The following is a 25,455-nucleotide window of genomic DNA, read 5'->3' on the forward strand; positions in this document are numbered from 1 at the left end:
GAGAACCACGGAACTAGTGTATTTTACCTTTTTTCTTTTTCCAAGAGTAAACAGAAAGATTTTAATGCTCAGTTTTCACAAACAAGTTTCTATCCAATTTTATGGTTTACATTAAAATGTACTAGTGTTTTAAAATGGACATTATTCAATTATCCTTTGTACTCTCTTCTAATCTTTTAAAATTAATCACCGGGAGTTTTTACTGAAGTAATAACTCTGCTGTATTTACATAAACGAAATACATGATTATTTTGGTTAACTCAGTGTGTTTATAAAATGAAAAGTTCTATCAAAATACTTTTCACTGGAAAAAATAAATAGAACAGACAATGGGTCTACTCAACATACACATTCACTTTGGTAGACTTCAGTGTAGGACAGATCATGACAAGCATAGTTGCTCTTATTACCCCAGAGCTGATCAGCTTCCAAGCTAATGGTTAAATCATTTTTAACTGAGATTTTTGTCGTGTTGATATCTGGCTCGTTCCACATCATCTTCAGCCAAGCTCTGAGCACTTACAATTTCTCTAATGGTTGGAAGCTTGGTCAGAAGCATCTGGAACACTGGTGGTGGAAGAGTCTGCTGCAACACTTGCAGCAGCTGCTGAGGCTGTCCACACACAGCAATTGCACTTGTCAGGTGGTCTACACCCTTCTCATATTCACCTTGTGCTAATAACTCTTCACCAAGCTGTATCTCTTCAAAGAATTTTTGAACAGCTTCAGCATCTTTTAAGTCAGGTAACTTGGAAAGCCCAGCTCTTTCCTTAGCAAGCTTCTGTTTCTTTCTTCGTTCTCGAAGCCTGTTCTTGAAGTTGGGGTCACTCCGCCTTTTGTGGTCAAAGTAGATGCAGTACCCAATGAAGAGGGCACCACACACACCCACATTGGTGGACCTGTTCCAGCCCATCATCTTTGCTGCGGCATGAGCCGGGCCTTGGAGACCCGCATCGGTTAGCTCGCAGGCCCAGTCCAGACCGAAAAGCTTTTTTGTCTTGGAACTCAATCTTTAGACCATGATGGCCTCAAACTCAGAGGTCCATCTGCCTCTGCTTCCTGAGTGCTGGAATTAAAGGTATGTATCACCACCACCCAGCTATTCTACCTTTTTTTTTTTTTTTTTTTTTTTTTTTTTTTTTTTAGTTTTTTTGTTTTGTTTTGCTTTGCTTTGTTTTTTATTGTGTATATAGTGTTCCGTGTGCATGCATGCCTATAGGCCAGAAGAGGGCACCAGATCACATCACAGATGGTTGTGAGCCACCATGTAGTTGCTAGGAATTGAACTCGGGACCTTTGGAAGAGCAGGTAGGGCTCTTAACCAATAAACCATCTCTCCAGCCCATTTTTAGGTTTTTGATACATGACCTCTCACCAAACTTGGCTAGGCTAACTGAGGAGTTCTAAGACTCTGCCGGTTTCAGCCCTCCTAGCGTTGGGGTTACAGGCATGTGTACCATCAGCTGCCTGAGCTTTGTTTTACATGGCATTAGGGCTCTCATGCTTATATGCCAGGCATTTTGCAAACTAACCATCACTCTCATTATTTTTAAATTTTATTTATTTCTCTCTCTTTGTGTGTCTGTCTGTCTGTCTGTCTGTGTACCACATGCACACAGATTTCCTCAAGGGCCAGAAGAGGGCATTTAATTCCCTAGAACTGAAGTTACAGGTAGTTGTGGCCGGGAAGTTAAACCTAGGTCTTCTGCAAGAGCAGCAAATCTCTTAACCCCTGGAACCATCTTGACAGCCCCACTCATACACTGTCGTTAGTAACTATCATATGGGTACTGTGGACACAGTTGGGAACGAAATAGGCAGGGCTTATCTTTCAACAGAGATGCCAATAGCACACAGTGAGTCCTTAGTGAACCCCACTAGGGGGCAGAGTTCACAGGTGCTGGAGAGAGAAACTACATTCCTTCTGTGGCCTCTGGACCTGCCTCTATCCAGGCCGAGCAGGGACTAGCCTGGCAGCTGCGGAAGGGAGTGGGGAGAGCCCAGGGGAAAGGGAGAGTCCCTGAAGAAGGTGACAGATTTGTCAGCCCAGTGCATGGCCATTTCATTTGTTTGGTAACAAGTTTTCTTCTTTGTACTGGAGAAGAACAAAGAAATTGATCTCTACAGGGAAAGGCATAAAGGGATGGAGACGACAGAGAAAAATGAAGGGATAGCAGGGAGGGGAAGAGGCAGGCACGGAGGGGAGGCCTGTAGGCTGGATTTCAGTTCAATCACAGGCAGAGGAAACTAGGTGTAGCTTCTCATTCTGGGCACCGAGGAGGGGGGAGGAAAAAAAGAGAGATGGGGGATTCTGTGTTTTTAAACCCTGGAAATTCCCTAGATATTTTTCAGCACCTTTGGTCATGTCACTCTGGCAGCATCTGGCTGGCCATCCCAGGAGCTCTACTAAAGCTGGCTATCCCCTGAACATACTCCCTGCAAGTCCCTCAAAGCCAGGAAAGGAAAAACAGTTCCTGTGCCATTGATTGTGGTGTTTATTAGAAAACATCAGTTTTTAAAAAGGCCCTGTGTTCACCATCTGCTTCCTGACTGAGGGCTCGGGCCCAGTTTCTGAGACTCCAGCCTGACAGCGTCCTCTCTTGCAACCACAGAGCTGAAACTTCTACCCCAGGAGCTCAGGAGCCTCCAGATGCCAACCAGCAAGCAGTCCCGCCTTACAGGGCTTCAGCTGTTCGCCGCTGAGGCTACAGTGCCATCTGCTGCTCAGTGAGGAAACTGGCCTGCTAAGGCAGCAAAGCCAAGGCTGAGCCTGGCGGGAGGGGCAGGCTAGGAGGCTGGCTCTGGGCCTCAAGAGAACCAAGTCTTTGTTCTGGACAAATCCAGTACTGGCCCTCAGGGAAGAGGCAAACGTTTGATCGGGGTCGTCAGTCATTCCTCTTAGACAAGGCAGGATGCCTGTCTTCTACAAAAAGGAACCTGGGGATACTATAAAGATAGCTGGCTGTGTTCTGTCCTTCATAAAACTCTAGTGTCCTCCCAAGGTCAAATTACCCAGAGGAGTTCCAGCCCGCTTTTGAAATTCTACAGATTCCTTCAAAGTGATTTTTGTTTCTGTGCAGATTTAAAATGATTGCAAGCTGAGTTAATTGATGGGTAAGATAATGAGTGCAGGCCTAGAAGAATCAGAGCTTAGACAAAACAAACTTGCTCGTGCTGAATTCATGCAGGTTCTCAGCAGTTTTCTGAAGTTCCCTATCTGAGTTACACCATTCCAGCCTCTTCCCAGAGAGGGTTGTGAGCACCAGTGCACTGAGGGCCTCACAGCCCAAGGGAGGGTTCGTTTGAATGTTAATTATATTGTGTGTGTGTGTGTGTGTGTGTGTGTGTGTGTGTGTGTATGAGTGTGTACATATGTACGTGTGTGTGCCATGTTGTATATGTGGAGGTCAGAGGACAACTTTTGATAGTCCGTTCTCTCCTTCCATCATAGGTTGTAGGTTCCAGAAATCGCTTTTATCCCTCAAAGAAGTTGTACCCACTGTTGCCTGCCTTGAAGAAGTTCTATAGACCAGCCTCTGCAATGGTACCCAGTGGTCCCCTTTTTCTGGTTTTCAGACATCCTGGCACCAGGATTTGTCTGTAAGGCCAATGGGACATGGCAGGAGTAACCCTGTTTAATTTCCAGAATTAGGTTATAAAAGACACTTGTTTACTTCTTGGCTGATTCTCTTGGTGTCATTGATTGCTCGTACTGGAGAAGACAGGTGCTATGTAGTAATCAGCCTTATGGATAAGTGTATGTCAGTGGCCATGGGTATGACCTGAGAAACATATCCTCCAGTCCTGGACAAGATTACCATCAGATCCCAGGTTGGGTTTTTAGCTCAGTGGTGAAGCAATTGCATACAAGCATAGAGTCCTGGATTTGGTCCTAGCTCCAAAAACAAAACTACAAGATTACTGGCAGATGACTGGCTGCAGGCCTAATGGGTGCCCTGACTGTAGCCTCGTGAGTGACCTTGAGCCAGCTCACCTCTCTCGAAAACTTCTAAGGCAAACATTTGTTATTGTAAGCTTTTAAAGATTTGGGATAATTTGTTTTGCAGCAACATAACAGACCTGCCATATGGCATTTTTATTGTATCATCTGCATTACATTCACCTCACAACCTTATTAATCTGGCTGCATTCTCTCCCCACAATCCCTCTGGCCTCATCTAGTAGCTGCTGCTGCTCAGCTTGTCTCACCATTAGCACAGCTCTAACTCAGGCCCTCGAATTAGTTTGTCTCTCTTGTTTTGGGGGGGGGGGCACAAACTGGCTTTGAACTCCTACTGGATTTGAGGATGACCTTGAACTTCTGATTCTCCTGCCTCTCCCTCCCACATTCTGGGGTTACAGGTATGAGCTACCCCACCCAACTTCCGCAGGATGAAACTCGGGGCTTCCCACATGCTAGGCAAGCGCTCTGCCTGCTGAGCCCCAACCTCAGCCCTTTTAGGTCCTTACTCAAATGCTACTTCCCCAGAACAGCTTTTTCTCGTTATATTTTTAGATTTTTTTGTTAAATGCATGGATCTTCTGGCTACACGTATGTCTGTCTGTGTCTTTTCACCACATGTGTGTGTTGACCTCAGAGATCAAACGACAGTATTGGATATCCTGGGACTGGTTATGAGATAACCGTGTGGTTCTTGAACTGAAATGGAGTCTTCTGGAAGAACAACAAATAATCTTCACTACTGCACCATCTCTCCAACCCTGGAGTATACACACACACACACACACACACACACACACACACACACACACACCTTTTTGTTTATTTGTTTTTGTTGTAATGATTCAGGCATTATGTTGGCCTGCCCCTGTCACCTGGCAGAATGCACTCAGGCAGTAGCCTGGTCAGCTCAGGGCTCCATGATTGCATAGTTTGCACGCAAGTGCAAAGGACCCCTTTAAAAGAAAGACCCCGCCCACTTACACTCCCTTCTCTTCCCTCCTTCCCACCCTGCCTCTTTCCCCTCCTCTCTTCCCCTCTCTTTCCTGCTTTTCGCCTGGGGCAGACAGAACATTTCCTGACTCCCTCTTCTCTTCTGTCCTCTCTCTGTCTCTGTGTCTCTTTACCTCTTTTCTCTTTCCTTCCCCCTTCCCTCTCCTTTCTAATAAAACTTCTCACTTAAGCTCTGTCTGGTGCTTGGCATGTTTGTCCCTCTGCCTCGGTCACCCTCGCCTGCCATGGAATCTGACAAGGGGCCCCACATCCTTTATTCCTAACATTTGGTACCATGACTCTCGGGTATTATCGTAACACAGGCTACCCTGGAACACAATCTGTAGACCAGCCTGGCCTCCATCTCACAGAGACCCACCTGCCTCTGCCTCCCGAGTGCTGAGATTATTAAAGAAGTGTGCCACCACGACCACCGGCCCCTTTCCCCCTCTTAAGGTGCAACCCCCATGTCTTCCTATCCTATTTCTATTTTATTTTTATTCTTAGCTCTTATAATAATATAATGAATGACATAAACAGATGATAAATTTATTTCTGTCCGTTTTCACTAAGCCTCACAAAAGCAAGAATTTGTGTTTTCATTGATGTTTATCACTGCTCTGTTTCCAGTATAATCGAACGGTGTCAAAACACAGTGAAGCTACCATGCATGTTTAGTTAACTAGGGAAAAAAATTGACTGTCATAATTTGCATTTATAGTATGCTTTCCAGTTCTCATATAATACATCACATTCCATATTATGATTAGGCCATGGTTACCTTATCTTTAAACTCAGTTCAAGGCAATTCAGACAGACTAAAACTATAAATAACTTTGAGCTGAGCATTGTGGTGGTGCAGGCAGCAATTGAGGTCTTCCTAGGCTGTCTAGTAAGACTCCTATCTCCAAACAAAGGAAGGCCTGTTTGATGATGAACCATGTGACTGCCAACCAATCAGGTATGCAAACCCTCTGAGGCTCAGCACTACTCATCTATATAACAGGACAAATACACATTGCCTCTTCTATTATATCCTAGTTGTAGTGATCAAATAAGAAAGTGCATGTGACAGCATTTTAGAAAAGTCTTGGGGCTGGGAACATGAAGTATTACCTTGAATGATTGCAGAACCGAGTCTGACCATCAGTAACACACACAACTAAGTATTGTGGGTCACAACCGGAATCCCAGCACTCACGAGTTCAAGGTCATCATCTACTGTGTAGTGAGTTCATGGGCAGCCTGGGTTAGAGACTTTGTATCCAATAAATGAATAAGTAAAAAGGAAAAAGAAAGCCGGGCAGTGGTGACACACACCATTAGTCCCAGCACTCGGGAGGCAGAGGCAGGCGATTTCTGTGAGTTTGAGACCAGTCTGGTCTACAGAGCTAGTTCCAGGACAGGCTCCAAAGCCACAGAGAAACCCTGTCTTGAAAAACCAAAACAAGAAAAGCCTAGCCGGGTGTGATGGCACAAACCTGTAAACCCAGCATGAGGCATGCATGTGAGAAACACATGCTCAAGGCCAATCTTAACTACAGGATAAGATCTGGTTTTTGTTTTGTTTTTTTTAAAGAGAAAGATAAGGGAAGGGACAGGGAGATAGTTCAGTCACCCATGCTTGCCTTGCAGGACAAGGACCTGTGCTTGACCCCCAAAATGCACATAAAAAGACAGTCAGGTGAACCAAGTTAGCCAGCTTAACCTACTTACTGAGTTCCAGACCAGTGAGGGGAAAAAGAAAAAGGGAAGTGAAGCGTGGCTTCGGAATGGAGGCATGGGTTCATGTCTCACTTCTGACACCAGATGAAGCATGGGAAATAAGATTCATTAGGACTCAGGATAGGTTAAGTGAGGTTTACTCAGGGAAAATTCACTTACACATGAAACAGGTGACCGCCATGGGTTCCTGATCCACAGGTGTCACCTGGATGCTCTCCACAACCAGACCAGGAAGAGAGCAAAATGGGGTCCTGGACCCAAATGGGTGTGGTCAGTGCAACAGGTGCGGGAGGAGTGGATATCTCATTACAGGGGAGTGGATGGAGCAGGTAAGATAGTTCAATGGATTAGGGCACTTGCCACCAAGCCTAGAGACCTGCATTCAATCCCAAGGATCCCCATGGTAGAAATAGAGAACTAATTCCTGCAAATTGTCTTCTGACCACATGAACACCACGGCTCACACATACATGATAGATGATAGACAGACTGACAGACAGACAAACAGATAGATTAAAAACAAAGATTAAAGGAAATGATGCCTCCCAGGGAATGAGTATTTGCATCCTCACACATATGCGCCTGCACATACAAACACATACTCACGAAAGAAAACAGAAACAAAACAAAAATCTAATACATGATGTTGAGAGTTTATTGTCAACATGAGGAATTGCCATGAAAACACACCTAAATGAAAATATTTGCAGAAAGGTCTAACTAGAGAGGGAAGTGCCGCTCTAAATGTGGGTTATGGCCAATCCATAGGCTGGGGTCCCAGCCTGTAAAATAGAGAAGATGGAGCTAAGCACAAACATTCGTGGCTCTCGGTTTCCTGTGTAGATGCAGTGTGTCCAGCTGCCTCAACCTCCTGGTGCCATGATTTCAACACCATGATGGACTGAACCCCTAAACTGTGAGCTAAAATAAACCCTACCTCACCTTAGCAACAAGAAAAGTAACCAATACACATGATGAACACATTTCTAAAATTTATTCCCAGAACCCAGGTCCAAGCTAAGCTATAAAGGTAAAGAAAACGTTTCAGAAGCCTGAGAAGTGTGCAGTCCAGTATTCTATCCTTCCTAATCATTCACATCAGCACATTAAAGTTTCCAAAAGCAACCAGGCTTGGCTTGGTGTGGTGGTGCATACTTTTGATCCCAGCACTAGGCGGCAGGGACAGGTGGATCTCTGTTGTGTTCAGGCCAGCTTTTTCTGGATATCCAGTTGCAGGACAGTCAGGGCTACAGAGATACATATCTCAACAACTCAAAACAAAGGTTTGAAAATGTCCATACCCGAAGGTCTTCCTCCAAACACCTGCCTACACACAGGAAAAGCTTGCACAAATCGGGAGTGTTGTCTTGGGACCAACATAGAATTAATACTTGAGATCTAGAATCTTTTTTGTTTTTCAAGACAGGGTTTCTCTATGGCTTTGGAGGCTGTCCTGAAACTAGCTCTTTTAGACCAGGCTGGTCTCGAACTCACAGAGATCCACCTGCCTCCTGAGTGCTGGGATTAAAGGCGTGTGCCACCAATGTCCGGAATGCCAGTATTCTTGAAACGAAAGTCTTGGTGGAGTGACTGATGAGATCCAACAGCTGTTATGGAAAAGAGGAAAGAAAAATGGAGGAGGCACGAGAAAGGATCAAAGCAAAACAGGAATGAGGAGGAGCAGGGAGAAAGAAATAGTCCTAAGAGAAGTTAACATTTAAGTCCCTTGTAACTTGTAGAACAAGGAGGACTGAACTTTCCCCAGAATGGGGCATAAGAGAGGAGCCTGGAATGCACAGGCTGCTGCCAGCCCACCCTTTAAGGCCAATTTCAGTGTCCAATTGAAACAATTTCTTCTTTATAGCAGAGGAGGGAGGAATCAGGTGACTCAAATCAGTTGCAGCTCCCAAAAAGAAAAGAACACCTGGGACTTAGTGGCACACACCTTTAATCCCAGCATTCAGGATACAGAAGCAGATATCTCTGAGTTCTAGGTCAGCCTGATCTACAAAGTGAATTGCAGGCCAGTCAGGGCTACATAATGAGACTTTGTCTGGGGAAAAAATTACATTTAGCTTTCACATATGAGAGAAAGAATCACAATATTTGTGTTTCTGATTCTGGCTTATTTCATTTATGATTTCCATTCCTGATGTCTTGTGAATGTCGTTATTCTTTACGGTATTCTTTATAGTGGAATAAAATTGCACTGTGTATATGTGCTACATTTTCTTTATGCATTCATTCGTGGATAGTTCCATATACTGCCTACAGTTAACAGTGCAGCAATAAGCATGGATAGTGTAATTATTCCTGTAATATGCTGACTTACAGAATTCTTTAGGCTTACGTCCTAGGAGCGATACAGCAGGCTTATATAGTAGATCTATTTTTGTACTTTTGAGGAACCTCCACATTGGCTGAATCGCATTCCACCAGCAGTGAATGAGGATCTTTCTCCACATCTTCACCAACATTTGCTGTACTTTTCTTTTCTTTTGATAGCTATTCTGACTGGGGTGAAATGGAATCTCAAAACCATTTTAATTTGCATTTTTCTACTGCTAAGGATGTTGAACATTGTCTCAAATATCTATTGGCCATATTTACATTTCTTCTTTTAAGAACTGTAATTTTGCCGGGTGTTGGTGGTGCTTGTCTTTATTTAGTCCCAGCACTCAGGAGGCAGTTTGAATCCAGCCTGGTCTACAGAGAGAGTTCCAGGACAGGCTCCAAAGCACTACAGAGAAACCCTGTCTCCAAAAAAAAAAAAAACAAAAAACAAAAAACAAAAACAAGCAAACAACAAAAAAAAAAAAAAAAAAAAAACTGTAATTTTGAGCCAGGCAATGGTGCTGCACGCCTTTGATCCCAGCACTCGGGAGGCAGAGGCAGGTGGATCTCCGTGAGTTTGAGGCCAGCCTGGTCTACAGAGCCAGTGCCAGGACAACCTCCAAAGTTACACAGAGAAACCCTGTCTCTGCCAAAAAAAAAAAAAAAAAAAAAAAAAAAAAAAAAAAAATCCTGTCATTTTGCCTCATAGCCCCTTTGTTGACTGTATGGTTTGAGTTTTGTGTTGTTGGATATTTTTGTTTTGTTTTGTTTTTGTTTTTCGATACAGGGTTTTCTCTGCATTGCCTTGAAACCTGTCTTGGAACTGTAGACCAGACTGACCTCAAAATGATTTGAGTTTTTGATATCCTTTCTTATTATTCTTTGTAGAATCTGGTATTAACCCTCTAAGTAGTAATTAGGTATCTCGTTAGTAAAGATTTCCTCCCATTCTGCACTGTCTTCACTGCTGATTGTTTCGTTGCTGCACAAAAACATTTTAATCCTCTCCTGTTTGTTAGTCCTTGAGACTTTTTCCCCTGTATTGCTGGAATCCTTTAGAAGCCTCCCTGTCCATATCTGTATCTTGAAGCATTTGGCCTGTTTTCCTCATTCAGCTCCAAAGTCCCAGGTCTTGTGTTAAAATCATTGATCCATTTAGAACTAATTTTTAGGCAGGGATCTATTAGGTTTTTGCAACAATAATTGCAGCCCACTTCACTCTTTTTTTTCTTTCAGATTTTGAGATAGGGTCTCACTAACTTGCTTAGGCTAGTTTTGAATTCACTGTGTAGGTCAGGAAGGCTTTGAACTCCTGCTTCTCCTGCCTTGGCCTCTGGAGTAACAGGTATTACAGATCAGTGCTGTCGGGCCTGTTCTTCTGTTTAATTATTTTTATTTGTTTGTTTTGAGATAGGGTCTCGTTCTGTTGAGGTTGGCTTCAAACTATATAGCTAAGGATGGCCTTGTGCTCCCACCTCCCAAATAATAAAATTAAAGGCATGCACCATAAAGCCTGGTCTAATGCATTACTGGGCTTGGTGCATTCTGTCACACTCTATTAGCTGCACTATATCCCCAGCCCGTATATCTGCACATTCACAAACTTCATATGAGAGAGAATGAACATGGGCAAGCATGCAACACAGCACATGTGGAAGTCTATCTCTATTATGTGGGTCCCAAGGATCAAAGTCAGGTCACCGAGCTTAGCAGCAAGTACTGTTACCCACTGTGCAGTCTCACAGGTCCACCAATCCATGTATTTTTTAATTGTGGAGTTTAAGGGTGGTATGGAAGAGAGCAAAGAAGTGACATACACAGACATTTGTGTGGCCCGTTAAATATGATATTTCATTTGATCCATTTTTTCATCTGTGTGTGTATGTGCATGTGTGCACATGCATCTTAATGTGCATTTGTATTCGTATGTGCAGGTGTACTGTGTGTGTGTAAATAAATCAAAGGATAACTTTGGGTATTGCTTCTCCTCAGGTGCTGTCCACCTTTTTTTTTTTTTTGTTTGTTTCAGACAGGGTCTCTCACAGGTTTGAAACTGCATAATTAGTCTAAGCTGGTTGGCCTAAAAACCCTAGGGATTTATCTGTCCCTGTTGGGGTTACAAGAGCATGTCACCTCACCTGGCTTGTGATGTCTCGTGCTGCTCATACAGCAACTATTTTACTGCCTGAGGTATCTCCCCCACCAGATCCTTATTTTATTGCTTTTCAAGGCGAGGTTTCTCTGCAGCCCTGACTGTCCTGGAACTCACTCTGTAGACCAGGTTGGCCTCAGTCTCAGAGATCTGCCTGCCTCTGCCTCTGGAGTGCTGAAATCCTGGAATGAAAGGCACATACGACCATGCCTGTCTCAGATTCATATTTTTAAATTAAAAAGTTGGACATAAGAGGTTACTAGTACTCAACAGGCTGAGACAAAAAGATTGCCAGGAATGTGAGTCTAGCCTGAACTACACAGTGGGTTCTTGAACAACCTGGACTTCAGAGTGACAGCCACCTCCCATTAAAAAAAAAGTTTTAAGTGAGAAGAAATTAAGCTATGAAAAAAATGTAGTGTTTTCTTTTTTCATTTTTTTTTTCTCTTAAGAGATTGCATCTTGGTACATTGCCCAGGCTATCTCCAAATTCTGGGCTCAAGAAATCCTCCTGGCACAGGATCTTAAGTAAGTGACTGTAGGTACATGCCACCATGCCCAGATACTATTCTTAATTTACAGATGAGGAACTGAGGCTCAGGGGTCACTTACCTCAAAGTCAAGCTACTAATTTGTGAGTGGCGTAGTCACAATCGAACCTATATCTGGCTCTCAAATTCATGTTCTCTCTACCCAGAGGACAACATATCACATGCAAGCCGAGGCCAATGGACTTTTCCCTAATAAATATGTGAGGCTTTTGGCTATTTGCACATCCCCATTTACTGGGTAGTAAGATTCCTATCAGAATCCCAAAGGCCAAATCTTTTCTTCCCAGCTTTCTGGTGACCAAATCTGAATTCACTGTCCCCAAGACCCTTTATCAGGCTGTAACTCCCCAGCAGCGGGGCTCCGTCTTTCCACTTACACATCCTGGTGCCCAGCACAGGACCTGCTGCCTGTTGAATAAAGAGATGAAGTAAAGGATAGAGCATAAGAGAATCTGTGACAAGCTCAAGTGTGAAGCCTGGATAAATATTTAAGGCACAACATTCAGTCTGAGGGGAAAACAAAGAAAAGGCGAGATAGCCAGGAGGGAGAAGGAGAGACTGCAGGGTTAGAGAGCTCAGCACAGACATCGAGATAAAAATAGCCTCCCAGCACTGTCCTTACAAAATTACTTTCTATATTGGAGCCTAAGTGACAAGTGAAATCTCCTCTATAATTTCCCCTGTGCTCAGTTTAATGAAGTTCCGGCAAATGGTTCCAGTACTGGAGGGCCAATTTGGACACTGTGGGGGTGGGGGATGGTGAGAAAATGAGGGGTATGAAAATAGACTAACAAATCGAGTCTAGCAACCAATGAAGGGGTGATTGGAGGCCTGTGAGAGGGAGCCAAGTCCTGGAGCTTGCTCAACTCCAAGGACTGGGGATTGGTCTTGCTGCAGCTGAGGTTACTATGTTTCCCTACATGCAACAGAAGGAGCCTGATGTCCCAGGCTGTTGTGACTGTTATTGGCAAATAACTGCCTTTTTAATCTAAAAAGCTGTATTTGTTTGCACAGAGTTAATTATCATAATAATATAATTTCAAACATTGGAGATAGTGTTATGAGTGGTTTTTCCTCTGCTGGTCAGGTCCCACCACCCCGCCAGCCCCAAATAATACACAGAGACTCTGTATTTGATATAATGCTATAGGCCAGTTAGTAGTTTCCTATCGGCTAGCTATGTCTTAAATATTAACCCATTTCTATTAACCTAATTCCACGTGGTCTTATCTTACTGAAGAGAGGGGCTGGCATTCTACCCTGTAGGTCCTCCATCTTGAATCTCCTCCCTACTCCTTCCTCTCTCCTCCTTGTCTCCTAGTCCCACCTATCTTCCTTTCCTATTGGCCAACAGTGCTTTATTCATTAACCAATAAGAGAAACATATTTACAGAATAACATCTCCCATCAAGACAGTAAAGAAACATTGGCTCTTTTCAGTTCTACATGGTGTGTGCATAGTAGGTACATCCTACGTGTTGAACTGAGCTGTCATAGGAAGTGGAAGGATGGGAAGGAATGAAGTCTTCCAACCTGCTATACTGCTGGCCCACATGCTTTATGTTTTCCCAGATACTGAGAAGCCACAGGACACATAGGAAAAAATCCGTTCTAGGTCTGTGAGCTGCCATGTGGGTGCTGAGAATGGGATCTGGGTCCTCTGGAAGAGCAACCAGTGCTCTTAACGTCTGAGCCATCCCTCCAGCACTTAATGTACACAGTTCAGTTAGTCACAGTGATACACACCCATAAATCCAGAGGCCTCTGTAGGATGATCACCTAGAATTCAAGGCCAGCTTGAGTTACATAGTAAATGTGAGGTCAGCCTAAATTATATAGTGAGACCCTGTTTCAAGAAAGAAAGTCTGAAGGTGGTGGCAAACCCCTTTAATCCCAGCACTCAGGAGGCAGAGACAGGTGTATCTCTGAGTAGAACCCAGCCTGGTTTACAGAGTGACTTCCAGGGTGGCCAGGGCTACACAGAGAAACCCTGCCTCAAAAAGAAAGAAAGAAGGAAACGAAGGAAGGAAGGAATGAGGGAAGGAAGAAAGAAAGAAAGAGGGCTGAGAAATGCTGAACAGTTAGGAAGCAGTCCCTGTCTTCCAGAGGACCCCCAAACCCATTTTTCTTTCTCTTCCTTTATCTCTCATTTTTTTCTTTGTTTCTTTTTTTTAAAATTAAAAAAAAACTGAGAAAAGATCTTTTTATACCACCCTGATAGTCTGGAACTGGATCTATGCACCCCAGGTGACTTGAAGCTTGCGACAGTCCTTCCTTCAATGTGAATGTTTCCAACGTGTGTGCCGCAGAACCTGCCTGCCAGACTGTTCTCCAAAACAGCCATACCATCTTACACTGCTACCAGAGCACATGAGAATTTTAATTTCCCCACAGTGTTGACAATCTAATGATGCTTTTGAGAAATAATGATGGCAATACAGAATCCCTATCTAATTTGGCTAGCATTGTTTATTTACCAGCTAGTGTAGTACAGAGATGAAAACAGAAATACTTAGGGTCTGTGGGAGAGAATGCAGCTCTAGAACTCTCCCAGGCCATGCTAGCTGCCATAACCCATGTATATAGTATTTGTTACTTCCTACTTGACTAAAATTTAGGCAAACAGAAATCTCTATTTCTCTGACTTTACCTGCATCTGTTGAATGGTAATAAATTATTAGTACTTTTCTACTGGTGGTCCCCGTCGAGGTAGACAGAGGCCAGCAGATCTCTATCAGTTTGAGGCCAGCCTGGTCTACGGGGCTGTGAAGAGAAACCCTGTCTTGAAACTCCCCCCCCCCCACACACACAGTGGACAAAACAACAACAACAACAAAAAGTGGGAAAATGAGGAAAAAGCAAGAAGCTTGTCGAGGTGGTCACTCTGGCTGAACTTTCATTCTACTGCTTCCCATCATACTTTGCTTCCCACCCACCTGCATTATTGGTCTGAAAATGCCCTTTCTTGGGCTACATAATGAGTTCAGGGCCCAGCTGAGTTACCTAGCAAGAAGTGTTCCTTCTTTGCTTTTATTATTCTCTCTACAGTCTTGTCTTTGCAAGTAGAAGAGACAAAAATATAGGAAAATGTTGGACGTACAGATAACAACAAAATAAGCCTACATACACATAAATCAACCACTACCATAACTTAAAAGGACGTATTTTTTAAAAGGCTATGAAGGATTTTTTATTATGAAAAAGAGAAATCATAATCCATGTTTTCCTCCATAGGACAAATAATAGTCCATCTTAAAAAGTGTTGGCTACCTTTCCACTATGACTCGAGAACAGGGTTTACCACATAGCCATACTCAACAATGACTTGCCTTTCTTTTACATAATTCTTGCCTTCTATTTCTAGCTAGATTAAGTTGTAAATACAGTCAATACCAGTTTCTTGGTCGCTTTCTAAGAGACCCTCACATTTCCCTGTGTTCATTTATTTCCTGCCTCCTCTCTGAAGTCACTCATGAACAAGTGCATGCATACTCTACTGTGATCTTCCCTTCTATGAAATCTTCAGGTAGTCCTGCCATCTCTCCTTTGTGGGTTTGAAAGGGAAGAGCCAATGCAATTCCTCCTTTAGCAGAGCTCTGCTGGCCAATTACCCAGCCAATCTGCTAGGCTTTATAGGTCTCATAAACCCTCCTTTTATGAATACACTGTGACAGCCGGATGCTACATTGATTATGACAGCAGTCTTCAGTCACATTCCTTTTTAACTGCAAAACAGAGCCCTGCTTTCCAGTTCAGCTTTCACCATGTGACCTTAAAATTGCTGATTTATGTAAGCCTTTCCCTAGCCAGGGGCAGTGTCCAACTCCATCAAACCTGGGGAGGAAGATTGGGGATTGCTACTTCTCCGGTAGTTTTTTGGCTTTGTAGCCTAGGGTCTCTTGTCGGAATCAATTTGGGGTGCCATGTATGTGTTTTCAAAGGAGGTATGCTAAGGCTGGGATGCACAGGACCATCCACCCCCTTCCACTATGTATTGAGGAAATGGATAATAAAACATGATGGCAGATGCCAAGGACAGTGACTGATTCCCAGAGGCTTGCCTGGCCATTTTTGACAGGTGTAATAACGAACTGAGAGGCTAGGAAAGGAGGATGCACAGGATTTGAAGGAGTTACAAAATGGACTCAGGAATTGCTGTTGGTGGACCTTGCTCCTCTGAGCCCCAGCATCACGATTTGTTCAGCAGGATAGAATTATAATTCTTAACTTCAGGGAAAGGAAACGCTAGGGTTCAAAATAAGGGGCTTGGTCTCCAGCAGCTGCAAACCCAGGGCTCCTATATATAAGGAACCCAGTACAGCCTTTGTTGAGAGACTAAGCAATTCTGTAAAACAGGTCAATGCAAATGACTCTTCACTCTGCTCTGTGGTCAGCCTGACGTGTTTCTAGCCCCGCCTTTCTTGGGCGGGACTTATCGCCCCTCCCTGAAACCGCCCCGGGGCGGGGCTCCTATCGGCTCCCGGCTTCCCTTTCTTCCGTGGCCTCTGAGGTGGCTGCTGTGTCCTGCAGAGCTCCGAACACGTGCAGGTAAGTGAGGGCCCGACGAGGAGAGGTCCTGGAGATTTTACCGATCCAGGCGAGAAGGAGGGTGAGGGGGCCTGTGCCTGTGCTTGGGGAGAAACTGCGGCTTTTTTTTTTTTTTTAGTGCCTCCGGCCTTGGAGGTCATCTTGAAGGGACTAGGGAAAGTCGTAACCCGAAGAGTCGCCACAATGAGATGAGGTCTCTTTATCTGGGGAGTCATCTAGAATACGTTCACAGTTTAGCATTTCTGGAGAACCAGGCAGGGACCGAGAACGGTGTGTGAGGAACACGTGTCCGTGGGGAAAAAACTACATTGGCTTCAGCCCATGCCCTGAACAATGAGGCCTATATTAGTTTTCCTGTTTTTTTTAAATTGCTTGGGAGTAGGTTAGATGTAAAATTTGGGAATAGCATGGGTTTGGATAATTTGCCCATATGTATGTATTCCAGCCTCGCCTCTGGTTTTAGATAGCACACTGAGTCACATCTGTTACTACTTAATTATGACCATCATGCTATCTTTTACTAGTATGCCATTTTGTTGCTCACTGAGTGTCCACTCTACACTTATATCCTGAAGGTTTTTGTTAAGCTTGGCTTATTCAGACATGGATGAGTCTAGGCTGGTTGTGGAGTCAGTCTACTGCCCTAACTTCCCACATACTAAGATGGCAAGCATTAGCCACCATAGCAATGCAGTCTGGTCCCATCCACCTGACGTACAGGGTACTGTCCTGCTACTTCTACAGGAACTCTGAGGCAGTTAGAGATTTTGTTAACGGAGCTCCCAAAGGTAAACATTCCCTACTGTTGTCTCTGGCTTGGTCTTCACAAAGTGAAGGGGGTTTGAGGACAGAGATTTTGTTTTTTGAACTGCACAGTTGTTGACTGCTGGCTGACTAATCTAGGGCATTTTGACTTTATAGTGCCCAGCTGCCATTTTCAGGAGGTGCCTGCCCTGGTAAGTACAGTTCAACTAGTCCTCCTCCAGCTGTAGGCAGCTACCTAGGTTTCCCTGTACCTAGGCAAGTGTTACACTGCTGGGAGAACAGCAGCCAATAGCTGGTTGGCATTCTGGCCTGGTTCATGCCAACTCTGTTGTTAACTATACCAGGATGTCAGCATAGTTCCTTACCCATTAAGGTAAGAACGTGTTCTGCAGAAGAAACCCAAGTGCAGGTTTTAGGGGTCTTGGTAGGGCAGGTTGACAGGTTAGTTCCTTCAGTCACAACTTGGGGGTGGGGACAGAACAAAAGAAATCAAGCCAGTGAGGCATGTGACTAGTACAAACTGGCCTAAGACATTGGAGTGGATTATTAGAATGCACTTTCACTTAAAAAGTGCACGGTTCCCTTTCCCCACAATAATAAAGCTAGATTACAACACACATCTCCCCCGCCCCTGTCCTAAGCATGGGGGTGGGGGAGTTCTCTGTGTAAAAGCCCTTGCTGTAAGAAATGGCTCAATTTTAGGCAAACATCCCAGCCTCATGCCTTGCCCATATCCTGAAGGGCTAGTGGCATCTTCTGATCCACTGTCTGACTGCCTTAGTACCCTCTGAAGTTTCATGACTCAGCATATCTTCTAAAGGTGACAGACACCTTTAGATTTGAATGGACAGTAGGGATAGCAAGAATTGAGCTCTGAAAACAGTACACCTGAATCAATTTCCAGAAGTTTCTTGCCCACCCCAATTCCCTGATTGTTTTATATATTTTTGGTTGTTTGCCTGGCCTGCCAAGCACACACACACACACACACACCATGTATCTTCTGACACACCCCCATTGCCCACTCAGCTCACTCATCTTAACCAGTTCATGTCCTTTGCCCTTCCATTTAATGCTGTAGGCTTCCAAAGCAATCAGAAACTAGCCCTAATTGCAGTATTGACAGGAAAGATATTACCCTCTCTGAACCCTCCATCACTCCCTCAATATCTACCATCCCAATTCATAGCCATCCCAATTACTTTGTGCCAGTACCAGTTTACCACTGGAAGTATTCTCCAAATAGGCCACCAGATGTGGCCTGCCTTAGCATTAGCAGCTGTCTGCACTGGCTTTAACATGACATTCCAGGTATCTGTTCTCTAGAATTGTTACTCCTTCCCTCACACTGATCCCACTTCTGACAACTTCACTAGCTAAACCTTAATTCTAAACTCAGATAACTCCCATACTCAGAATAAAACTGTCCCCTGCTACCTGTGATCTTGATCCCTCTTGCAGGGGAGATGTGGGCTGCAGGTCATCAGTGTTCTATTCACCTATTAACACGTTTTCTTGAGTGCTTAGAGTGTTCACTGGGAACAGTCTTAGGACTAGTGATGAACAGAGGACTTCAGTGGTAATTAGCAGGTAGGAAGAAGTTGAGTCGTGGGATATAAATTACATTTTGTGTGATAAATTTAGGATTAACTTGCAAGAGGCATTTCTCTGCTTCACATATGCAGTCCCATGGAAGGACTGAACTAGTTTTTTGCTATTATAAATGTTACCTCACTATTATGAATTGCTAAGCTTGCTTACTTTTCTTTAGGATATCTTGGAAGTAAAAGTGGTCTTCATCCCCTTACAACAGGGCAAGTGTGGCTATTAGGTAAGTGTCTGTTCTAACATACCTTGGTATGCATCAAGAAACAATTGGGAAGCAGATTCATTCTTAGCAGTGACTGTAGAATATTGGTGGTTTTGTTTGAGGGTATGAAGGATCTGCCATTCCAACTGAAGAATGGCTTACTGAGTCCTAGAAGGCAAAGTAGAATGTCTTATTTCTGTTCACAGCTAGAGTCTAAACTTAGTCCTTGACAAATGACAGAGACTAGTGCTGGATAAAACTGGAGGTGTAGAATTTACTTCCATTCCTCCTTTAAAGTAACATGCAGCTAATTGTGAAGTCTATTCAATGTCTGCAACCTGGGGAAGGGAGTGATCCAACAGTTGTCAGCTATTCAGGCTGTGTGGTGCCTGTGATTGTGTTACACTGTTGGAAGAATAAATGCTGTTTATTAAGGGTTGGCTCCCAGCACTGTTTTGGTGTTGGTGCTGATTACCTTTAAGCAGTGTTGCATCCCTGAGAGTGGAATGACTCCTTGTGGAGTTGGTCCTGGTCTAGGTGCAAACAACTTTTTCATGCTAAAAGGAAAGGGGACTGGGAAATAGCTGTATGTGAAGGACACTGCCTGGAATGCACTAGGCCTTGTGCCTTAACTGACAGCGTGTTGTTACCTTTATCCCCTTGAATCCTAGGTCCGAATGAGAAAGCTGACTCCGTCAGGTTCTGAAGACGCCATGTTTTGAGTAATGTATGTGGTTCTGATTAAAATACTCAAGGAGAGAAAGTTAAATTGCTGTAGAGGATTAAAGAGCTGTGATGTAATTCCAAAGAATGCTTGTAAAGTCCAGCAATGGTTTGGGCGAGGGGACAGTGTTAATTAGTGATTTTTAAGTTCTATTTGGATAGTGGTCATCTTAGGACAGCTCAGAACATTCCAGAAAGTTTGGGACATTGCTTTTTGAAAGCAAAGGCCTATTTATTAAGCCTAGATAGTAAATAATTGTTATACTGTCTTTGTTTTTGCAACTGTGTGTGAAAGGCAGACAATGTATCAGCAAATGAACATGGCTATATTCCAATAAAACTTACATGATAAACACTGAGATTGGAATTTCATTGAAACTTTTATTGTTGGCATATAACCAAATGTAATCACAGTATCAATGTACTTTCACTTTTATTAAGATAGCTTAACCCAGGCCAAGCTCAAACCAGGTGACCTCCTGGATCAGCCTCCTGTGTGATGGAGTTAGTCATGAAACACATGCCAAACTTGTTTGTATTTCTTATCTGAAAAGAATGAGGTCGCTAAATTATCCAGAAGGAAGAAAAATCCTCCTTATTTTTGGATTTATATGGACTTTACATGTCTTCTATCATATTCTCTTTATAATCTTAAAGGAGACAGTTAAACAAGGATGTGTATGACATGTGTGTGTAGATCCCTTGGAGGGCAGAAGAGTTTGAATTCCCTGCCATGATTTGCCTAGAACTAGGAGTTCTAGAGGACCAGCAAGATTAACAGCTGACGGCATCTGTCCAAGCCCAAGACAGTTCCTAAGTGTGAGACCTTGGCTTATCCATCTCTGAAGTGCACCTGGTAGATCCTGCCTCTTGAGTTAGGGGCTTACAGATGTTACCTCTGGTTTATACCACTTTTTTGAGACAGTGTTGTGTAACTAAAGTTAGTGGGTTTTTTTTTTCCGAGAGAGTTTCTCTGGTTTTGAAGGCTGTTCTGGAACTAGCTCTTGTAGACCAGGCTAATCTTGAACTCAGAGATCAGCCTGGCTCCTGAGTGGTGGGACGGAGAGTGTGCTGCCACCACCGCCCAGCTCAAGATTAGTCTTAAAATTTACTGTTTAACAGTAACTTCTCTGCAAGCAGTCTGATAATTGGTAGGAACCACCATGCCCCCCCACAGGGATTTTTGTATCTGCATTTTATGATTATGCTATTCAATGCTTGAGTTCATTCTTTTTCTACCATTAAACAATTTCTTCCTGTCCTTTCTATAGGGTTTTGAGTCTTAGACTGCAGGTTGCCTTCCTGGCTGCAGGTAGTGATACCCATGAGCGCAGAGGTTCCTCTGGTATTTCTTGAAAATGGATAATATTATGACTACTAATGCATGTATTCATAGACCCAAGAGGTTTCAGTGACACAAATAATACAATTAAAATAATGGTATTTCTTAGTTGATATGAAGTTAATTAGTCACTACTTATCCCAGTTGTCCTTTATATCCTGATAAATTCAAGATGAATTAAAGCATTAACAAAAGCTTTAATTTTTTTTAGGGGCTGGAGTGCTTTCTCAAGAGTCTTCTTTAATCCCCAGTATCCACAGGGTGGTTCACAACCATCATTTAACTCTAGTCCCAGGGGATCTGATGGGCTATGTAGTATACAGGCATACAAGCAGGCAAAACACCTGTTCACATAAAAATAAAAGGCTTTGAGATTTACATTTCTTTTATGTGTTAATTAATATGTGCCTTCTGCATGCCTAGTGCCCATTAAATCAGGCCAATGGATCCCCTAAAACTAGAGTTAAGATGTTTGTGAGCCACCATGTTGTAAATTATTCTGATTAAGTTTCAGGTTGTGGGTCTCTTTAAATTAAAATGAATGTGTAAATAAGTAGGCAGAAGCAAATAGACCTGGGCACTGAGACCAGCCTGGGCAAGATCCAGGAGAGATAAGGTTAACAGGAGAAATTTTGTCTTTAAAAAAAAAAAACCAGCTATAGTGTTCCCATTGATGGCCATTCATTACTTTGTCACTGGGTTTAATCAAGTAACATTAGATATTTCTTGAAATGTTGGGCCAGGTCTTGCATTATAATTAGAAACAAAACCCAGGGGGATAAATTCTTCAGGTCACAAAGGAACACAAAAAGGCCTCTCCAGTGCCTAGGAATTTACACAGAGGAAATGAACAGGGTAAGAGCAACTAATTAAGGACTTGAAAAGAGTGGAAATGACTCCTGAGAGTTGTGAGCAGTTCCTGTTAATGGAACTGTGAACTCTTAGGAAAACAATTTCACTAAGTTAATGGACTAATACTTGAGATTTTCGGCTAGTAGCATCCTTGCCCTCACTGATGTGTAGGAACACCTACAATGAATCAATTTGCTAAATTGTGTTTCTCAATTTGGTGCTACCCTACTTAAAAATTATCCTGAAAGAGAAAGCAAACAATTGTGTGAGAGGTACATTCTGTGCTCCTGGTTCTTTCTTGGGTAACAAACAGGTTACCGTCTCATAATTGTCTAGTTTCTGGGCAGTATTCATGTCTAATCCCAGCATTTGGAGGAGGAAGACACAATGACCGTCAATAGCCACCTGGCTCCATTCACCCTGGTGGTTGGTTACTGGTGAGACTCTTCCACAGAGTCCTGTTGACTGGCATTGAGAAAGGGTAGAAGACTCTGGGACCACATAACAGTAAAGTTAATTTCTTAGTGGAGAGTTGTTGGAGATGGAATACAGGACCAAACGTTTGCTTAACCAAAACTGTTTACTGCCTTTAAACTTCAAGGTAATGGATCCTTCATTTTAAAGGTTATATTTATATAATATAGACTTAGGTTTTCATGGTTATGTGCATGTGAGTACAGAGTGTGGGAGGTGTCCCCTAGGGCATCTGTGCACATCTGGAAACTGAACTTTGGCTTTCCACAGGAACACTATATACTTCTGCCAAGCCATCTCTGGCTGCTTTTTTGTCTTTTTGAAAAAAGATAAGCCATGTGGCAAAGTGCTGCAATTACAAGCATGGTGAATCTGCGCTTAGTTTAAGCTGCTTAATACAAAACACATTTTTACCCATTGTTGGATTGAACCCAGGATCAAACGTTAAATGACAGTGGACAAAAGTACCAGATGAAAACTCCGAGAGGGAAGAACCTTACTGTTTGTGAAACATTTCGTGGTAGACTGTATTAAAGATTGACAGTTAAATGCAAAATTTTTGTGACTTATTTTGTGACATGTTCTCTAGCCAAAACTGACCTGTACCTTGGTATATAGTGACTTCAAGTCTGCCCTGACTTGAAGGTGTGTAAGCACTGCTCAAATTATGTTGTGTTGAGGATCAGGTAACCTACCAGCTGTGCCAGCCCGAGACCACATGTTCCTGTCAAAAGTTTCTTTCCCTCAAACATTAAAAAATTAATTAGCTGGTCAGCAGGGGCACATGCCCTTACTCCCAACAGTCGGGGCAGAAGCCATCTGCTCTTGAACTTGCCTCAATTAGGGTTGCAGGCATTAGCTACCCTAATTAATGTGGGCTTTTTGGTTGTTTTTCTTGACGGGGTTTCTCTGTAGTCAGCTTGGCATTGAAAAGAACATATCTGTTCCAGGCTGATCACCTACTTTCTGGCCTTCATTCTTAGCCATCCCTGATGTGTGCCACACCATATTAATAGCTAGGATTCGGCATCTCCATTTGCCATTCCCGCTCAACCTCAGTCTTTTTTGCAATTTACCTACAAAATCAATGTTTTTACCCATTTTATTCTAATACCTGAGATTACTTTGTTCTTTGGGCTTTCCTAACCAGATGCTAGCTTTCTCATTCTTCAGATTATTCGTCTTGCTAAATTTATGCACATTTTGGTTTCAATTGTCCATGAGGACAAAGGTTGCGTTTGTCACTGTTGAAAAAATAAACTGAGCCTGAGAGTTGGTTTTGATTTGTTTTTTTTTTTTCACTTGTCAGGTTATGTGTAATTAGCATTTAACACTTTGAGGATGGACTCTTTACATCAAAGCAGAAGACTCAGGGAGTTTTGCAATTCAGAGGGCTGGTCTATTGCCATTATCCAAGTCAAGTACTTTACAGCCTCCTCTTAACTCCAGCTCCAGGGAGTCCTGTCAGTGTTTGGCCTCTGCAGAGACCTTTCCAGAGCGGATAAATTAAGCATTATTTGTTTTCCTAAAGCCTTTTTTAAGAGTCGAACTGTGCTATACCACATAATTTTATGGTACAGGAGTTTCTAGCTAAACAGCTGGTTCCCTCTGGCACAGATCCTCACCCGATAAATCGGAGAGTATAGAAGTGCCCGCTGCGTTTTCTAGCTGTTGCGGCATTATTTAGGTGTTGGAATGCAAAGCAGGCTCGGGCCGCTTTTCCCGCCTTCTCGGGGGGGAGGGAGACGCCCTCGGCCTGAGAGAACAACGCTGGCCGCGCGTGTCGGGTACTCGCCCCGCGCGGGGGAGGGGCCTAGCGCGTGCCGAGCTGGAACTGGGGCGGGGGTGGGAACGTGAGCTCTCGCGAGAGCAGCCTCTCGTTCCGTCGCCACCTCCTGCCAGCGCCGTTGCTGCGGGGGATTGTGGGAGCCTCCGCGTCCCGCTCGCTGAGAGAGGTCTCTCTCCTTTTCCCTCTCCCTTCCCCTAAGGTAGGCGTGAAGCGGGTAAGAGTCCGGGCGGGTGGCCGGGGCCGTCGGCGGCCGCCGAGAGCGGGGCGGCCGCCGGGCCCGGGGCTGTGGGGAGCTGGCGGCGCGCCGTCCTCGCTCGCTCCCGCTCGCCCGTGCCGCCTCCTTGGGCGCTGCGTATGTGAGCCGGCCGAGCGGCGGCCGCCATGTTAGGAGTGCGGTGGCGGCGCGGCCTGCCTCCTCGGGCGGCGGCGGCGAGCGGTCGTGCCGGAGGACGCGCGGGCAGCCGACGCCCGGGATGGCGCGGGAGAGCCGGGGGTCCGGAGGTTTGCTTCTCGGCCGAGCGCCCCGCGCCCTGGACCTGCGGGGGCGGGGGCGGGACGGGCCCGTTACACGCGGGCCGCGGCTCGGAGGAGGAGGAGGAGGGAGGAGCGTTGGGCCCGGGGGAGCGGCCGGCCGCCCGCTGGGGCCTGCCGTTTGGGGAGGACGTGACGCGTAGCCAAGGCCGTGGGAGCGCGAGTCCCGGAGAAGCAGTGCGTGTGCCGCTTTTCCTCAGAAAGGCTGCCCAAAATGGAGGCTTCGTAGGGTGCGGAAAGCTTGCGTGTCTTGGCCAACGTTTCTTCCCCTGGCGTCGGTAGCCTCGCCGTTCCTCGCCCATCGCTTCTTGTTGCCCGAGTCCCGAGACTCCCGCGTCCTTCGCCGGCGCGCGATTTTAGCCAGACATCTGGAACAATTCCTCCCCACCCCCCGCCCCCCAGCTGCGTAAAAATGGCCGAAAATGAAAAGTTAACGCTTGGGTTTTGTATTGTAGCCTCTTGGGCACAGCTTTCTGCGTGTTACGAGGTGGAATGCTTGCGTGTTTAGTCAGTCGCCTCACATTTTTCTATCAAAATAGTCCAGGTTCCTCTGGACAGGACCGTGTGTTGTGAGACCTTCCGGTTTTCAGACAAAGGGTTTGGAGGACCGTGTTGTAGTCCTTCAATCTTTCTGTTCACTGCTAGTGCCGTGCCGTGCCGTGCCGTGCTTTTGTTTCCCTTTTACCGTAGGTGTTCCTCGTCCCTTTGGCGCTTCCCCTGTTCTGTGACTGACTAGTGGATTAGTCCCTTCTGTGGGATATTTCTGTATCGGGTAGGTTACAGTTACTCATCTAGACGTTTCTAGAACAGTTGTGATTCTTAAAATTTCTAGTCTTTCTGGTGCTCGGAGATTTTTGTGTCGCTGATTTCATAGGAAGTAATCATGGATTTTTGTGTGTGTGTTG

The 25,455-nt window shown here is 44.5% G+C and overlaps 2 protein-coding genes, 1 long non-coding RNA gene and 1 other non-coding gene across 5 annotated transcripts in view; 3 read left to right on the forward strand and 1 right to left on the reverse strand.

The window, feature by feature from the left end:
* Window positions 1–246: 246 nt before the first annotated feature.
* Window positions 247–916, reverse strand: LOC127235101 (mitochondrial import receptor subunit TOM20 homolog). The gene has a single exon (XM_051202276.1). The coding sequence runs from the start codon at window positions 914–916 to the stop codon at window positions 452–454; it is 465 nt and encodes a 154-aa protein (XP_051058233.1). The 3' UTR covers window positions 247–451.
* A 15,257-nt stretch (window positions 917–16,173) lies between these two features.
* Window positions 16,174–19,932, forward strand: LOC127235102 (uncharacterized). The gene is made up of 4 exons (XR_007835680.1): window positions 16,174–16,264; window positions 17,186–17,220; window positions 18,801–18,860; window positions 19,511–19,932. It is a non-coding gene; the product is annotated as an uncharacterized LOC127235102 (long non-coding RNA).
* On the forward strand, window positions 19,194–19,387 carry LOC127235197 (small nucleolar RNA SNORA74). Its single transcript, XR_007835685.1, has one exon. It is a non-coding gene; the product is annotated as a small nucleolar RNA SNORA74 (small nucleolar RNA).
* A 4,153-nt stretch (window positions 19,933–24,085) lies between the features above and the next one.
* Window positions 24,086–25,455, forward strand: part of Matr3 (matrin 3) — a 28,209-nt gene continuing 26,839 nt past the window's right edge. For both annotated transcript variants that reach the window (XM_051202363.1, XM_051202364.1), the window contains exon 1: window positions 24,086–24,218. The gene's annotated coding sequence lies outside the window, so the exon portion shown is untranslated. The remainder of the gene's footprint in view (window positions 24,219–25,455) is intronic.

The sequence above is a fragment of the Phodopus roborovskii genome, unplaced genomic scaffold (assembly GCF_943737965.1).
Source record: "Phodopus roborovskii unplaced genomic scaffold, PHOROB, whole genome shotgun sequence".
In the NCBI taxonomy this organism is placed as follows: domain Eukaryota; kingdom Metazoa; phylum Chordata; class Mammalia; order Rodentia; family Cricetidae; genus Phodopus; species Phodopus roborovskii.

What these genes read in the sequence shown, in the direction of transcription:
- LOC127235101 (XM_051202276.1), bottom strand. Translation starts at nt 916, where the DNA reads ATGATGGGCTGGAACAGGTCCACCAATGTGGGTGTGTGTGGTGCCCTC.